This window comes from Dendrobium catenatum, unplaced genomic scaffold, assembly GCF_001605985.2.
Source record: "Dendrobium catenatum unplaced genomic scaffold, ASM160598v2 fragScaff_scaffold_1446, whole genome shotgun sequence".
Taxonomy (NCBI): domain Eukaryota; kingdom Viridiplantae; phylum Streptophyta; class Magnoliopsida; order Asparagales; family Orchidaceae; genus Dendrobium; species Dendrobium catenatum.
The window spans coordinates 1,591,699-1,609,975 of record NW_021319908.1 but is presented as its reverse complement, the minus strand read 5'-3'; the positions used below and the strand labels follow the sequence as shown (position 1 = coordinate 1,609,975).

At 35.7% G+C, this 18,277-nt stretch overlaps 2 protein-coding genes and 1 pseudogene across 3 annotated transcripts in view; 2 read left to right on the top strand and 1 right to left on the bottom strand.

Annotated features, from left to right (window-relative positions):
- The window catches only part of LOC110106882 (protein kinase and PP2C-like domain-containing protein), a 27,980-nt gene extending 17,021 nt beyond the window's left edge, over nucleotides 1-10,959 (top strand). For both annotated transcript variants that reach the window (XM_020836952.2, XM_020836954.2), the window contains 5 exons: nucleotides 1,951-2,020; nucleotides 2,101-2,320; nucleotides 2,419-2,523; nucleotides 3,232-3,327; nucleotides 10,579-10,959. In XM_020836952.2, the coding sequence (XP_020692611.1) occupies nucleotides 1,951-2,020; nucleotides 2,101-2,320; nucleotides 2,419-2,523; nucleotides 3,232-3,327; nucleotides 10,579-10,773 (686 nt within the window). In that variant the 3' untranslated portion in view covers nucleotides 10,774-10,959. The remainder of the gene's footprint in view (nucleotides 1-1,950; nucleotides 2,021-2,100; nucleotides 2,321-2,418; nucleotides 2,524-3,231; nucleotides 3,328-10,578) is intronic.
- LOC114580963 lies at nucleotides 4,799-5,705 on the bottom strand (annotated as a pseudogene).
- A 1,429-nt stretch (nucleotides 10,960-12,388) lies between the features above and the next one.
- On the top strand, nucleotides 12,389-16,078 carry LOC110106889 (tubby-like protein 4). Its single transcript, XM_020836968.2, has 9 exons — nucleotides 12,389-12,738; nucleotides 12,853-12,955; nucleotides 14,764-14,943; nucleotides 15,037-15,089; nucleotides 15,328-15,433; nucleotides 15,517-15,606; nucleotides 15,684-15,779; nucleotides 15,848-15,915; nucleotides 16,003-16,078. Exons 1-9 carry the CDS (start codon nucleotides 12,389-12,391, stop codon nucleotides 16,076-16,078), a joined length of 1,122 nt encoding a protein of 373 aa, XP_020692627.1.
- The last annotated feature ends 2,199 nt before the right edge of the window (nucleotides 16,079-18,277 follow it).

The window sequence follows — 18,277 nt, the reverse complement described above, 5'->3', positions numbered from 1 at the left end:
AAAAAAAAAAAAAAAAATTAAAAAAAAGTTTCACCTCTATCTTATTATTGCCCTGAGGAATCGTGAACTAGAAAGTTCACGTGCAGAGGAATAGTTTTTTTTTTTTTTGGGAAAACCCGGGGCAAAAGAGCCCATATATTAAGATAAAAAGTTCAGATTACATGTAATCAAAAAAAGAAAAGCAAAGAGCTAAAACTAAACAAAATTACAAAGACAATAGCAGAACTGGGAAATGAAAAAGGCAACAACATATAGACTCAGAATAAATGCACTGTCTCAATCATCAAAAAATTCGGAGGCAAGAACTAAAGGAATCAGACGGTGGCACCGGTTGCCCACAAAATCTGAGTAAACGATAGAGTAACCCAGCAAAACTGGCCATCACAGTGCCTCCAGCCCGTCCAGAAAAGTCACAAAAACGAGCCAAGTTGCCCCTAAGACCCTCAATGGCTCGGAGAGACAGTCCATGCTCATCATCGTCCGTTGTGCACATGATCATCCCACGAATGCTGCCAATATCTTTGAAGTATACCCGAGATTTGCTGTTAAGAGGGTCAAAAGATAATTTGGAATGTGAATACAAAAAACCGAAATCCACATTCCCAAAAAATAACTTATCCCAGGTCTGAAGGAGAATGAAGATCAAAAAAACCAGGCTGAACCATAAGTAACCTTCCTCATAACTTCGCTTACCAAAATTCATACCCAAAGAAGATGGTATCAAAAGATATTTGATAACAGCCCAAACTAAAAAATCCTGAACCTTTGAAGCAATAAATCCCTGTTTTTCCATTTTATAGTTTTCAATCTTAAAGCCAGAGGAATAGTTCTCGTAAGGGAGTCTTAGTGGCAGTACTGTTAGTTGAAAATAGGAAGACAAGCTTCAAATGTGAGTCTGGATTGGCAAGAGGGAGAGAGTCAAGGCTTATCCGGTTGTTGAGGAGAAGGAATCGTGGTGAAAGGTTTGGCGTCGGCTGCGGCTGAGATATTCAAGTGGTGCAGGGAGTTCGCAATCGGAAGAAAATAAGGCTAATGGGTGGAATCTGAGCTGTGTGAAGTGGGGAGATAGACCGGTTTGATCGAGCAGGAGAGAAGACGGAAGGTGCGTGAGATTCAGTAAGAGAAGTGTTCGAGAAGCAGATCAAAGGAGGAAGGGGAGCTTGTGGGAAAGAAAAGGTCCCAAAATGAGAGTTTCTTTCTCATTTTTAACGACAACGAGGCTGAGCGAGCTCGTACAGACAGATAGACAGATCGTGCTTGCTCTTAATTGACGACCAACCATCAGCAAAAATCATGGGCGATTGACGAATAGGGATCGCCTAAAGCTCGTGGCCGGACATCCTCCCACCGGCGAGGTAAGGTTTTCGCATTGATTGGATATGATTTTATTTATTATTATTTTTGTTTTCTTTTATAATAATAATAAATATTATTATTATAATTAAATAATAATAATAGTCATTATTATTAAAATGGCAGAAATAAAAAATAATAATTTTCACATTGATTTTCTTGTAATTTCCTAAAATTCATGTCAAATTTGCATTGATTTGCGCGCGTAATTTCCCACGAGCAAATTTATATTCCTTTTTAAGCGATTCGGACATCCTGAATGCAACAATGCGGTCCGTTTTGTATTCGGAGGTCATTTGGTTGACGTCGCGCGTTGTTTTTTTTTGTCTCCGACTTTGCTCTCTTTCGCACATAATTTGATTTTTAGGTCAATAAATGCCCCCCAACAAATGTGGCATGTGCCTGGAGCACGCCATATTTGTTGTGTTGTTGTTGGTTGCCTTTTGTAACTTTCTTTTCTGCATTTAGCCCCCCAACCTATTACATTGTTAGGCCATCCTGTTGCAGGGGCTTCCTAGATCAAATATCAAAATTGTGTTAATGTGTATTTTAGATATTTGAATATTCTTAACGCCATGGCATTAAGCTTTTATCCAGGTGCTGCGGCTGCTGAGTTCTCTGCTCGAGCTCTACCCGGGTTTCTAAAGAGATCTGGCTACAATAGCAGGTTGAATTTTATTATTATTGATTGACAATAATTATAACGGGTTTTTTTTTTTTTTGGCTTTCTCATTTTTAATTTTTCAGTCCATCGAAGGCACTTTGTGAAGCATTTGTGAATACAGATATTGCATTCAGAAAAGAATTGACGTCACACTGTAATTCCAAAAGAGTTACTAAGAAAGATTGGCATCCTGGTTGCACTGCACTTACAGCATTAATAGTAAGAAACAAGCTTTTTGTGGCTAATGCTGGTGATTGCCGGGCTATTCTCTGTCGTTCTGGCCACCCATTTCCAATGAGCAAGGTGTCAAAATGCTTTTTTTATTTGTAAGAAATTGAATGTATCCTTAACGACTCTTCGAGCTTAATATTTTATTGCATCTCTCATTAAATTTGATGCAGGAACATCTTGCAAGCTGTGATGAGGAAAGGATGCGTGTAATGAGTGAAGGCATGGAAGTGACATGGATGGTGGATACGTGGAGGGTTGGCGCTGCCGCGCTTCAGGTTTTTCCAATGTTTTTCGGGAACTGTTGTTTTGAAGTGTTTCTTTCTTGAATGAATGCAATTTGAATGTTGTTGCAGCCATTATTGTTAGAATTTCAGGCGTGTATGTAGATGGTCATTGGTAAGTTCTCTTTGCTTTAAATGGATTCAGTATATCAGGGGCTTTTTGGCTACTAGTAGGATTTAGTAAAAATTGTAAATCCAGACTTTAGAAAAACCTGGGGCTTTAAATCCCGAGAATTATTTGGCATATTAGATGTTAAATCTAGTTAAATCCTATAAAAATTATTTGATATATATTTTTAGGATATATGATTTAAATGAAAGATAATAAATGATATAGAAAAGAGAAGTGTAAGGCTTCGTTTGGAATGGCTTTTTTGTTGCTTCTTAAAGCAGTTTTTTAGTAAAAAATTAAAAAATGTATACTAGAAAGCTACTTTAAGAAGTAACAAGAAAGTCATCCCAAACAAAATCTAAGCCTCCTAAATCCTACTTATCCCAGAATTTAGCCTTGAACCGAAGGGCAAGATTTAGCCAGATCTTGCAACCAACCAGCGCTACCAACAATCATTGCATTTTAGTAAATTAATATTTTACTTCTAATCAGATATGTTACATATTTTGTTGGCCTATATCGTAATATGTTTCTTAGAAGCTATTGTATTTATTGTATAAGTACACTTACGATTCTTCTTTTATTTCTAGGTTACACGATCAATTGGTGATGATGACTTGAAACCTGCTGTGACTGCGGTGCCTGAGATTATAGAAACTTTTTTGTCAGCAATTGATGAGTTCTTGGTAGATTTCATAAAACTTGCTCTTATATTCATATTTGTTCTTTAATAATTACTATATCCATCTATGATTCAACAAATTTGTTGCATGTGGTCTTTGGTAACTAGAAGTCTACATGCATACAGATTGTTATCCCCTAGTACATGTAGGCCTCGTTTGACGTGCCTTTTTTCCTCTTTCTCTGTTTGGAAACGGTGTTTGTCGTTGTTTGAATATGTCGCTTATGTGGAAATGCTTCTTTCAGAACTTCAAATTTTTTACTGTTTTGAGAAGTTTCTTTATGTTTGCTTCTCCGTTTGAGAACTCCATTTGCTCCACCAACGTTTTTAAAACTACCTTTTAGGGATAACCAAATGAAGCCGTAGACTAGCTAGTAATGTTGACCCTTTCCTGTGTGACAAAAAAAAAATAATAAAAATAAAAAACAAAAAAAAATTTTGCTTACCTGCTCTCTGCCATTTCACGTCGTTGCATGTTGTGCACGATCTCTCCACGACGTTCACACAACCTCGCGTCGTTAAAAGAACGCGAGAACGAAGCCTCAGGGCTTTCCGATTGCTCCCTCTCGCTCCCACTCTCTCTCTCTCCGATCTCTCGCTCTCTCCCCAACTCTCTCTTCCAGTCGGATCGGAAGTTACGGCATTATGATCGGAAGCAACAACCGAAGCTAGCTCGCTGTGAAGGCCCTTTCTCCCTTTCGCACCCCTTCTCCGACCCCTTCGTAACTATTCGACTTAAGTCGCTCGACGACGTTCCCTTTCGTCGGATCGGAGGCAAGAAAGGGAGCTCACGGCTGTGAAGACAGCTTCCCCCCCTTTCACGTGGCTTCTACGGCTCCATTCGTGGCTGTTCGATGTCGCCTCCTTCGACGACGATCCCTTGCTGTCGGACCGGAAGCTACGACACTTTGATCGGAACAAGAACGGGAGCACGCTCACTATGAAGTAACTTTCTTCCGTTCGTGTAGCTTCTTCGGCTCTCTCGTTGCTGTCCGACTTTCCCCCTCTGACGGCTTGCCCTTTCGGTCGGATTAGAAGCCATAACGAGAGCCCGCTTACTGTGAGGGTAAATTTCTCCCTATCGAGCGCTTGCTCGGCCGCATCCCATCAATCCGCCAAATAGAGGGGGGAGAGGGATTTTTTTGTATATTATTATTATTATTATTATTATTATTATGACGGCTTGCCCTTTCGGTCGGATTAGAAGCCATAACGAGAGCCCGCTTACTGTGAGGGTAAATTTCTCCCTATCGAGCGCTTGCTCGGCCGCATCCCATCAATCCGCCAAATAGAGGGGGGAGAGGGATTTTTTTGTATATTATTATTATTATTATTATTATTATTATTATTATTAATTATTTTTAATTATAAATTAATAAAAATTAATTAAACTTAATTATAATTAATTTATAATTATAATTAGGGATTTTTACATACATAACACTTAAAACCTATCTATTTACTTATCTAACACCTAAACTTTAATATTTACTCTTCTACCACCTAAAAGCTCTATCCCTCCTCAAATATAACACTCCGTTTCTCTCCCGTCAGAACCAACCCCCGAAAGCTGTATTTCGCGCGGGAATTTCTTTTCCGATGATGCGGCGGTGGCGAGAGGGGGTGCTAGCCTTCGATGATGTGGCGACTGCCGCTCAGCCTTCTCGGGACGTTAGGCATCGGCCTCCTCCAGATCAACGGCCGCTACTTGATAGCATCAAAGCCATACATCCCCAAAATCCGGGTCCCGTCCACCATGAATCTGCGCATGCATTTCTCAAAGTTCTCATATCAATGGTAGCATCTAATTAAAAGCGATAGTTTTTGTTGGCTTACATAATTTGTTGGGGATTCCAGATAACAGAGTAGGTGTGGAAATCCTTGGTGGGATCGAACCAGAGCTTGAACTGCATCTCCCTATTGCCCTTCCCCTGCGTGAACACGTTGGTGTGCAATGTGTAAGGGTCGCCGCTAAGGTTCCCAAGGAACTTGAAATCGATCTCATCATGTGTTGGCCCCTGAGACGATAACTGCGCGCAGACGAAGCAGTAGACACCATCAGTTCAATGAATTTCGAGCTCTTAATGGAGCTAACGGCATGAGAATGTTACTTACATAGTAGGCGGTGACGGTGCCGGCGGAATTGCCGGGGACGAGCTTGAGCTACATGTCAATCTTGCCGAAGAGATACTCGCTCTTGGACTGGAAGTCGGAACCTAAAGCATTGTCGAGAGAAAGAGTCAAAAGCTGCCCATTATTGAGTATCTTTGCGCGACCGTCGCCCCAAGTAATGTCGAAGTCATTGTTGAAGCTTCCTGCGGCGGCGAGCGTAGCAACAAGCAAAGCGCACGCAAATATAGGAAGCAGCAGCGAATTGGCCATTGATTATTATTATTATTATTATTATTATTAATTTCAATTATAAATTAATGATAGTTAATTAAGCTTAATTATAATTAATATTAATTAATCATGATTAATCACATGATTAATTAAGTACTAATTATAATTAATATAATTAATTATATATTAATTTAATTAATTATAAATTAAATTCTAATTAATTATTATTAATAATAATTAATTATAATTAATAAAATAATAATAATAAAATACCCTCTCTTGCCTCACATGCGTGTCGGGCCAGCAAACCACCTATGCACGCTTTTCTCTAGCGTGGTGGAAGGGAACCCGGTGCGACACCTACGACGAGCTAGGCGAGCAACCCCTTGGCTCCAAAATCCTATCCTCGGCGTTCGTGTTGAGCCGGCAAACCCTCTATGCACTTTTTTCTCTAGTGTTATGGGAGGTAGCCCGGTGCGAAACTTACGACGAGGCGGGTAGGCCTGGTGCACGCTTTTCTTAGCGTGGTCAGGACAACTCTTAAGTACCAGTACACTTCTCTGTACCTGCGGGGAAACAACTATTTTTCTTGTAACAGGTACCGAAGACCCATGCACGCCATTCTCTGACGTGATAGGGACAGATTTTATGGCCGCGGTGCCCTCAGCCAAGGTCACCTACCGTGCACACTTTTCTCAAGCGTGGCGGGAGGCCCAGTTTTTCCGTAGTTTTCCCCTAAACGGGGGAGACGTCGAGAGGCTACCGAAATTTTGGGTAAATGTATGAATGTACTCCGGCCTGGTTTGGGACTCAATTGAACATGAACTGTGGACTTATAGACCTTTGAACTTGATTGAGCATGAGCAGGGGACCTATGAAAATGAACTTAAATGAATTAAATCCAAATTTGAGCAAAATACATTAAGGATTTGGAATATAAAATGATAAGAAGGACCTAACTCGGACTTGAAAGAACTCAAACTTGAATTGAATTTGAAAATGAAATGAATTAAGCAAAGATCACTTGAACTCGTACTCTGAACTCAAACTGGAAGAAGACGTGGAGAACAAGGAACTTAAATTGAACTCAAGCTGGATCCAAACTTGACATGAACAATAAAGAACCTGAACTTTCAAGAGCAACAGGGGACTCAAGGAGCTCCAGATTAAATGGGATACGAAGAGCTGAACCCACAACAACACACAAGACTCAAGCATGAGTTGAACCTTGAACTCGGGTCCGATGAATAAACAAATCAAAGCCCAAATGCACAGTCGTCCAAGCTAACAACAAGTTGCAAGTGGGAAATAAAATCCCAGGTTAAATGCAGCGTGCTTTCAAGAACAACGAATGGTTGCATAATGCATTATTGAAACCTCCAACACTAACAATAATGCCTGTTGATTGAAGAAGGCGACATTGGAGGTCAATAGTGGAGGACCCACCCCCTACAAACAAGTATAATCATCAAATCCACCTGAGATTGGTGAAAGGTGGATATGATACAGGTGCAAATGGCTCTCCTGCGAACATTTTCAAGAGATCATATCAAATACGACCCCTCCTTACAAATAAATGCAATCATCAAATCCACCTGAGATTGGTGAAAGGTGGACATGATGCCGAAATAATAGCTCCTCTACGAACACTTTTAGGTTGTCGTAGTGGATACAACGGGTCTCTACAAATGAACACGAGCCACTTGTGGATAACAACAATGAGTATATCGTAAGTACAAAGAACCCTTGTGCACACAAGTACAGATGTCACCTACGACAACGTTGATTATGACCTACGAGTACGTCGAGTACAAGGGCAACTCGGTGTACGGAAAAGGACACCTCCTGGCAGAAGGAAAGGGATGTTTGAACAAATTAGAACTAAATTTCCTGGTGTTCCAAAGCCTCTCCTTAGTCCTATACTCAAGAAGAAAATAGTTATGGTGTCCACAAACAATGGAAACAATAAGTCTATTACACTGATGATCCTAAAAAGTTTTTTTCAAGGCAGTGGTCACCAACTTCAAAGAAAACCTCCCCGGTGAATGAGAAAAGAGGAGTCAACATCAAAATGATGATATGTCTCAGGACATCCAGATAATATCACCACCGGATCTGCAACACTTATACAAGTAGACAGAAGGCGTATACAACATACAACGCACCTCCACCGGATCTACAACACTCAAATTAGCGGATGGAAGGCATATATAAGCTCTCAAATGAAACATTGTGTGCATTCAAATGGCAGTTACTAGTACAGCTAAAATATTTCAAAGTACCCTTGCACATGCATCTTAGTTTGTATACACATAGGTACACTAAAGGGGAAAATAAAATCATCTACCTACAGGGGCCCTGGCGAGCATGTTATTGGTGCACCGTGATGCTTAGGGATGTTGCGCGGGTCAATAAGTGAATTCAATTCCAAACCCGATCCTTTTATGCAGATCAATAGGAGTTGACAAGGTTCGAACCTTCAAACAAATACACGGTTGTGGGGATCGATGTATTTGTTTCAATACTAGGCCGTCAAGATCTATAATCAAGAGAATTCACTAACAAAGACACCAAGCCTACAAAATCTGATCCTCCTAAGCAAGTAAATAGGAGTGGACGGTGTTCAAACCATCGGATAAATATACAGTCATGAAGTCGACCGGAATATTTATTTTATACATTCATATTAGGCCGTCAAGGCCTTTAATAAAGAAAATTCACAAACAAATGCACAAAGCCTACGAGAAACCCGATCCTCGGTCAGTAGCTCGGTCGAGTCGACAAGATTCAATCAACAAATGGAAATGACCCCACACACCCCAATAATGGTCGTGTTGAATGCGAATCTCAACTGGAGGGGTTAACTACAATATTTCAAATGCCTCCCAAAAGTCCATTCAAAATTCAAACCTCTACAAAGTCCAAAATCCAACAAATTCCAAATTCTACGTTGTTTAAGACTGAAATCTATCCGTCAAACCACTTAAAGTAAAATCCATCCACCCTCCGCAACAGTTTGCCGAGGTGCACAAATTCAAATATGACTTCAGCTCACATAGAGTTAAATGTCTGGTCGAAAATATCACTAAGATTTATTCTCAAACAATCTCTTGCCAGTAAGGACGTGGTACGTGCCCTCTAATCGGGGGTTTTGCTGCCAAATGGCATCGCAGTATAAACGGTTATGACGATACGGGGCCCTCCAAACTGAGTGGTTTTGCCGCGAAATGGCACCACGAAATACCGGTTATGGTCAGAGCCAATACGCTCTTTAATGGCATCAAATCCTTGAGATATGAATCAATAGAATATGATCGATAGGGCACAAAGCCCTCTGTTAGCTAAGGTGGATTCAAATTTGTCCCTTTAGGTAAATATTCACCTCAGGTCTATAAGTTTCCCTTGAACGAAGCAACCCATTGCTACCGACAAGGATCCTTCAGTCAGGTTGAGTCGACTACCTCCTCTAACTAAGTAGACCAGGGACCACGATGGCCCGGGACGACGGAACCATGGGATCTTGATCGAGTCCATCATCCATTCCCCCACCATCCGCTTTAAGTGCAAGATGGTGAAATTTTCCATTTTAAATATCAACCCTTTAAATTCTCAACCATTTCCAAGCTCTTCAACTCTCAAATCCATGCTGCTACTATGTGCTAGATAACACGTATATGATTGACGACTAGCCTTAATCGGAAGTTCTCTCTCGTTATCGGGAGGGGTAATTAACTATAGGGGCTTGCGACTATAGGAAACCAGAACTCATATCATAAAGTCCTCGCAAAATGAGGGCAAAATCTCTGGATAGTGTTTATCTACAAACCCATCTGCCTTCCAAAAATTTTTCCCGGAACTTAATCCATTAAAACTCTCTCCCCAAAGAAAAAGCAGCAAACAGTGCGGGCGGAGGCCTAGGCTGAATTTTCGGAGCCCACAAGTACCTATATATGATGCACTTAAACTACTTTGTATTGATTAAATTATTAAGCAGATGACTTGATCAATATTGATCACAATCACAGCAGCTAGTTTAGCCACGCGCATCTTGATCAACCTCTTACTTGGGAACATCTATCTAGATATTCACTTATCTCATATGAGCATGCTGAATTTTCTTAGATAATCTCCGCTTGTGAACTGAAAAGGCCAAATCTACGCAGGCATTAGTATTTATCGATATTAGCCACCACATTCACCTAGGCAGCTTTCATTCCCTTCATCCAAGTAGGCCAAATTTACTTGGTGTAAATCTATCTACTGCTTCCAATAGGAAAAAATCCATTTTGAACCAAGGCACGTCAATTTTACAAAACACTAATAACATCTGCCAGAAAAAAATTTTATACTCATTTATTAGCTTCTCAAATGGTTATTTCATATCTAAACTTTTGTAGTAGTCTAGTTTTGTGCTATGTTCTTCGACAATTGTAGCTTCATTAGTCAATCGAAGCAAATACAGGATTTTTATATCCAAACAAAGAAAGGAAAAGTAATCACCTTCTAAATTAATTATGAAATCTAGATAAATCAGTCTCTACTGCATGATGGTATAATAGGTGATGCGTGTACTTTTAATTACTGCCATTTTTCGAATTTTATGTGAGGATTTCCTGATCTAAATTTAGTAATATGGATTTTGAAATCTTTAATTTTCCATGATAGATCTAGATTTCGTTTGAAACAACTTTCTTATTGCTTTTTAAAGCAGCTTTCTAAAAAACTACTTTAAGTAGTAAGAAAGCCATCCCAAATGAAATCGTAATAAAAAAATAATCGATTATTCATATATTACACACATTTCAAAATAATTTTAACGATCAGATTTCGTTCTGGTATAAATTGCTACACCATCTAGCAAGCACTGCAGTGGCAGTTGTATCATAAGAAATGAAGCCACTTGATGTTACAGGTGATGGCCAGCGACGGACTATGGGATGTTATGAGCAACGAAGAAGTGATATCCATTATTAGAGATACTGTGAAGGAGGCGACGATGTGTTCCAAGAGATTGGTCACTGAAGCCATTGAACGTGGTAGCATGGATAACATTACAGCCATTGTTGTCTTCCTCCAACCTGTCTCCACTGCTGAAAGAGTCTACTAGCTAATCAAACAATAAATGGAACTTTTTTAATGGCTGTATCAGTTTCCTCTCAGTAATTTGAAGCATGAGAGGCTGATCAATAATGATCTGGAGCTTTTTTTTTGGTGTAATTTGTCAGTCTAAGGTACTCAATAATCACATTGTTTGTATTTGATAATTTTTTTTTTATTGAATCTTTATGAAGGATATATATTCTCATGGAATTATTTGAAAATGATAAAATAAACTAATGAAGTATAAAAATTCTTCTAAATATTGTAGCTTTATATTTGCTTGTTTAATTTTAAACAATTTTTTTTTACTAATTTATATCATGTTTTACTGTTATTTTTAAAATTTTAATTATTTTGCATTTTTTTTTTATTTTGGATGTTTTTTTTCTCTTATAGTTATAGATTGCATAATAATAATTGTTTTTTTTTTTTTAAGACTCGGGTGAATTTGATAAGAATGGATCTATTGGTCATTGCTATTATATTTTTAGATGTAGGGTGTCTAATTCATTAATTTTTGTTGTCTTTATAAAGTTTAGATTTTTTTTTTCTTTGAATATATTGTTGTAATTTTTTTTTTCTTATACATTTTTATTGAGAGATTTACATTCTACAAAATTTTTATATATTTATGCCTTTCAACTAAATTTATTGCATTTATTTATATAATATTCAAATTTTAAAATCACATTAAAAATACTATTAATATTAATATAATATTTTAGACAGATCTTCATTTGATTTAGACATCAAAGTATAATATAAATATAAATATTTAAATGTTTGATATATTAATACATAAATTTTTTTTGATGGGTATGATCTTTAATTGGCTAGTTATCGCTGTTCTCAATGACCTACTATTCTAAAATGAATATTATTTTTCATAAAAATATTTTAATGTGCGTTGGACATCAAATTATTATACAAATATAAAATTTAAATATCAAATATATAAATACATAAAAATTTAAGATATGTATTTGAATCATAGTAGGGATATAGGCATTTGTAAATATTACTTTTTATTTTATAAGATTATAATCATAGGAGACTGTTATTGAAATATCAAATTTATTATTAAAATTTTACTAAGAAATTAGAAAGTATAAATTATTACTTTCATTCTATAATTATTAAATTTATTTTGAAAGGAATATAATATAATAATTGATTGACTAATTAGATAATAAAAAATCTACTAATGAATTAAAAAGTATAAACTATTTTATACAAATAAAATTAATATACATTGATCTAAATTTGAGTAATTTAATTATATCTTAATAATTTAGTTTGGGTGAAAAAGTAATGGAATTTCTCATTTTTTCAAAGCTATTGAGAGGGAAAGCCGTTAATAAATATGTATAATTAATGAGCTTTTTAAAATTCGGAAATGCTTCCGATTTCTGTGATTTGGAAGTACCGAAGCTTTTCCATTAATTATAAAACTATTTTCTTCTATCAATAGAGTGACGACCGTTATAATAACTCCCCCCGATGCTTCATTTCAAATTTGAAATTTTCTCCTCTGAGATAGCTACAAAAGGCAGACAGAGGAGAAAGTTTAGACTTCTCTACTTGACTCTCAGTCGCTCACCCTCTCCCAATCTCTGGCCTCCATGACTGCTCTGAAGAAAAAGGTTCTAAGCTCTTCTTCATCTTCTTTCGACTATCTCTACCTCAACCCGCTCATGGATAAGGAGAATAGAGCTCCCAACCATACATCAGCTGCAGTTGGTTGCTTTGTCTCCTCCAAGGGAAAGAAGCTTCCTTCCACTACAGACAAATCACAACAGAGCAAGATAGCACTGAAGCCCTCTTCCCTGCAGCTCTGTATTCGGCTCAATGAACCAGAGTCTTCTCTGGAAACATCTAAACCGTGGGATCCCCTGCCATCTTCTTCAGATATCTGGGACTTCTCGGACACAGATGCTGCTCCAGCTTCATCATGGTCTGCTCTTCCTAATAGGTAATCGCCCATATTTCGACTCTTTTTGTTTTTTTCTCTGGTGAAGTACTAAAGAGAAGTGGAACTATTGGCAATTAGTTGATTATGTTATGATTGGGCTGAATGGTTTTTCAGATCTCTGCTCTTGAGACCTCTACCACTGGATGTGGGGAGGTGTACTTGCATTATATCTAAGGAGTTGATGGATGGGATCTCTTGCTATGTTCTTTATACTAATGTGAGTCTGCTAATTTAGTAGGTTTGTCCACTACTTTGCTATCTGCCTTACTTATGCTCAGAATGTTCTTAAAGCAAGTTAAGGCTCTTCTCTTTGTCTATACACTTGTTAAAATTTCTCCTGGAAAATGAAATAATATGAATCTTGTTCAGGTTTTTTAGAGATTTGCCACTGTACCTTCACCTTCCTAACTCATATGTAAATTGAAGTGGGATATTTGTCCACTGTTAACCTTGGTAGATATCTAGCTTTTTACCGCTTCAGAACTTGATACTCTTACTTCGTTTGGTTATCTATTTTTGGCTGAACAATGTTAGCAGATGCAATTCAACTAAATAAAAACTTTGCCACCAATGGCTTTTATAAGCTGTATCCTTTAGTTTTATTTTAAAAAACGAGAAGAAATTGTTTGGATTTGACACATTAGTATAGCTAAATAAGCACAAAATCGAAATGGGTTAGGATAAAAAATATCTATTTGTTTTTGTTTTTTTTTTAATAAAGTATGTGAAATTTTGTTACAATATTCATTATTTTAGATAGGTTTAAGTTAAATTTTAAACTTGATTTTAGTTGAAAGTTCAATCTGATTTAGTTTTAAATTTAAATCCTTAAAACTCTTATTAAGATATATTAGTTCTGACTGCGACGAATTGTTGGATTCGTTTGGCATGTATATAGGTTTAATGTGCTTGTAAACTTCTCCTTTGGAAGGAAATTAGAGAGAGGGATAGAATTATTATAGGGGAGAGATTATAAAAATTTACTGAGAAGTTAGAGAATGAAAAGAAGCGAAGAAAAAACGTAATTTTTATGATTGTAGAGTACTATCTGGATGAAGTGAAAGTATGATGAAAATTTTGCCACAATTTAATGGATATGGGGGGAGATAATCATTTGAGTAAGTTTCATGAATGTAAATTTTACTATTAGTTAAATCATCTTTCTCTCCCATCCTATTCTCTCTTTTACATGATTTAAGAACTTAGGATTCCCTTTTTTTTATATAAGATTGGGTGTATTTATGCTCGAGAAAAGAGTATTTTTTTATATAACTTTCATTTGTACATTTATGTGACTTTTTATATTGGATTGAATCCCTCATCTCTTATGGATTTATATTTAATTTTGATGTCTTCTCATGATGTTTAGCCTATTTGTGGCATCAGAAATTTTGCACCAATTTCATAACCATTCAGCATAGTAGCCTTTTGGTAAACTTTCATGTAGACAATTTTTGTAATAGTCAAAAGCTTTTTGTTTAGCATCACTTTTGTGTTATATCCTCTTTTCTTTTAAGATCTGAGAGATTTGGGACTTCCCTTTTTTGGTAAGATTAGGAAGGCTTAGTTTTGTTAGAATGCTTTGTTATGCTTCTTTTTATTGATACATTTGTGGGGCTTCTCTATATTATAGATTGAATCCTCTTTTATTTTCGATAAGATCTTCTTGATAATTTTTGGTCTCATTGTTATTTGGTTGTTTTCAACGTATCTACTCTTAATAGGTGATTCTGCATAAAAAAACTGGATGTTTTTTCAACGGTAGGTGCAGCTTAAGATCTAAAAACCAAACGGAATCTATTTTGTTGAAAAACAAAGCATATTTACTCCTTAATCCGTCATAATCGCAGATTTGAAAAAGAATCATTCCAAAATAAAATAAATTAACGGTAATGCAACACTAATTGTAAATATAAGAGTAGTCTTTCACAATTGTGATGGATTTTACATTGTATAATGCTAATTCCTTTAATAACATTGGCATTAGTGAATCACCAAAAATCTCTCATGTTCTTGACATAACAGGAAGGCCACGGACGGCAAGATAGAAAACTTGTTGTTGCTCGCCATACAAGAAAAAGAAATGGTCGGTCTGAGTTCATCATAGCTCAGAACTCCAAAGGAATATTTTGCAGCTCAGATGAAAGCTTTTTGGGAACAATAAGTTCAAATCTAATGGGATCAAAGTACCAAATATGGCAGCAGGTTCACTTTTCATTTTCTTCTACACTTTGTGCTGAACAAAATTCTCTTACTTTTTAATGTGCGAGTTTTCACCTGAGCCATTGGTGTTTGCAGGGAAGGAAACTTGATTCCATGAAATCTCTATCTTGTTTACTGGGTGTTGTTGTGTAAGAAAATTGCTTTTCATTTGAAGCAAGGTCTTATTTAGTTTTTTAAAGTTGGCTATAAATGTTTTGAAAAAAAAAGATGAAATTTTAAGTTTTTTTTTTTTTTTTTTTTTTTTCCTTTTTTTTTTTTTTTTTTTTTTTTCTTTCCATGTTGTCTTAGTCGTAACTAGAAATCAATATGAGTCTTCTCTTGATCAATTTTGAAATAGTCTCTCACTTATTTACCTGTATAATGCAGGTTTGTGCCTACCATCACTACACTTGCAGGTAGTTTCAGAAGCATGAGAGTGTGTATACCCAAACAAAAATCAATGCAAACAAAGACCACAAACAAAACAACACAGGTTAGCTTCCCTCTACAGTAACTAATAAGAATAATGAAGAGGAATAATAAACTTTTGGTTCCTAATGTTCTTGAGAATTTCAGATTCAACACATCAATGGCCTTCCTAATGACTGGGAAGAGAAGAAGAACATTGCTGATCGACTATACTCAAGGGTGCCATACTATAACAATGTAAGAACCTTCCACAGAGTAAGATTACTTGGTAATGATTTTATTTTATCTGTTTCTTGTTAACATGCCCCATTTAGATCACAAAGAGATATGAACTGGACTTCAGAGAGAAAACTGGAAGAACAAGTTCCCGGATCCAAACATCAGCTAAGAACTTCCAGCTGACAATGGAGGTAACTTCATCTATTTCCTGAACATTTTCTTAAGTAGGAGACAAGTATAACATGTATTAAATCTACAGAAGAACGAAAGGCAGACAATTCTGCAATTAGGGAGGGTTGAAAAATCTAAGTATGTGATAGATTACAGGTACATTGACAGTGATCTCTGTGTTCTGTATTTTAAAATGTTGAATTGTTGGTATTTATTTATTCATGTTGTGATTCACTTTTGCAGATATCCCTTAACTGGTTATCAAGCCTTCTGCATATGTTTGGCATCAATAGATTCGAAGCTTTGTTGTTCTATTTAAATTTCCTTCAATATTTGTAACACAAGCTGATGGTTTTCAAACTTGGCTGTTTGGAGCTTTGGATTGAAAGGGGGTACTGTTACTCAAATTATAGGTATTTAGTAGAGTATATGATGATGTAGCTTTCATAAATAGAAAAGTGGTGGTAGTCTTATGCTTCGTTTGGGATAGCTTTCTTATCGCTTTCTAAAGCGACTTTTTAGTATAAAAATTTTTTGTCAATTGAGAATTTTGTATTAATGAGGCTATGTGTTGATATAAGAAAAAAAAATTGTTAGGATAAGTTCTAAAATTTAGATAGTTTTGATTTATGTTGATATGAAGTATACATTGTCTGACACATTGCTCCGTTTTAAATATCTATGTAAAAATAATAATAATGGGACTAATAATTGATATGAGCGTGTTTTTAATTTTGAAAGAAGTAATTGAAATACATCTTCAATAATTAATTTGTTTAAAATATTTTTTATTAATTTCTTTTTTTATTAAAAGAATAAATTTATTATTATATGGATTGAATTATATGCATTCATGTTATTTAATTATGAAAGTATAATTAAAGCATCTAAATGTTAGGCATAATGGGCTAATAATGACTAATTTAGTAATACTAATAGGCTTATAATAATAATGATTATTGAATTCTTATTTAGATTATAACTTCCTAATTATGATAATTAGGCATTTAATAATGAAATTTTTTTCCCATATTAACGAAAAAATTTACTTTTGGTGAATAGGAATTGCAAACTTAGTCGATCAAGATGATATATTACACTGATAGATCATTAATTATGACTAAAAATTAAAATTCTATTCAATAATTTGTACAATTTGAATAATTGCAATCAAAATTAAGAAATAAATATTAAAAATACATTATTTGAGTCTTGAAAAAACTTATAAAAAATTAAAAACATTAATTGCTATGACAGAGCTTCCTATCATTGGATTGCATTGAATTTTCCCTAAATGCATAAAGAGTATTCATAAAATTCATCCAAAATGGTTGATAAAATCACAATTGAAGCAGGATTTTTTTTTTTTGACATTTATTTAGATCAATTACGTAAACTCACACACACAATACATACGAATACTCGAACTCAAGACGTCTTAGTTGATAGCCAAAGTTCCCAACCAATAAATCAAAATTTCCCACTGAATTTCTGCTTCTTGTTTGAAAACCTATGGGGAAGGGTCTAAATCAACAACAAATGAGCTATAAGCATATTGATGGTTTGCATCAAGGATGTGAGTGAGCCAAGCTCATTAGTAAGTAATCTCGAATTCGACTTGCTCTTGCTAAAGAGTTTCTGAATTGAGCTTATCGAGCAACAAATTCGAGTTCAAGCTTAAATTTGATCTCATGCATTATACTAGCTCGAGCTCGAACTTGGCTCAATTAGGTTCATCAGCTTGTCGAAATGTGTATTATTTTATTTAGATTCAAGATAAGAAATTATTTTCGAGCTCGAGCATCGAGCATTAAAGTCATGCTCGAGCCTTAGAATTTTCACTCGAGCCGAGCTCAGTGTAAAATTAAATGAACTTGCCTCGATTAAGCAAAAACTCGGTTCGTTTATACCCCTAATTTGCATCATTCCTCTTTTTTTGTAAGAGCAGTAGCTACAATGACAGATCTGAAAATGAATGAACCGATATGCTTACAAATACTTTTTTTTTTTCTTTAATCTGCTTACAAATACTTCTGAATTTAGCTTTCTTGTAATTAGGCATCTTTGTTGTCAATCAAAAAAGCAATATTTATCTCCTAACGCTCCACACCGGCAAGATTTAAGAGTAATTTAGGATCTGAGGTGTTAATACACCCAGCTTTGCCCTCTGTAATTCTATAAAAGTGATTTTGTAAAAAATCAAAGACTTCCATATAAAAATATAAACTTAAGCATTAAGATTTAATTTGACATAACTTTCTTATTACTTTCAAAAACAACTCTTTAGCATAAAATTTTTTTTATTAAAAAATTATTTTAAAAGACAATAAAAATTTTGTCACAAACGAAGCCTAAATCAACAAAGAATAAAAAATTTAAGTTTCATTCTAGATAGCTTTCTTACTGCGACGTAAAATAGCTTTTTAGTACAATACAAAAATTTTTGTAATAAAAAGCTGTTTTAAGCAGTAAGATAGCCGTCCCAAACGAAACCTTCAGCTTTGTTTGTAACAGCTTT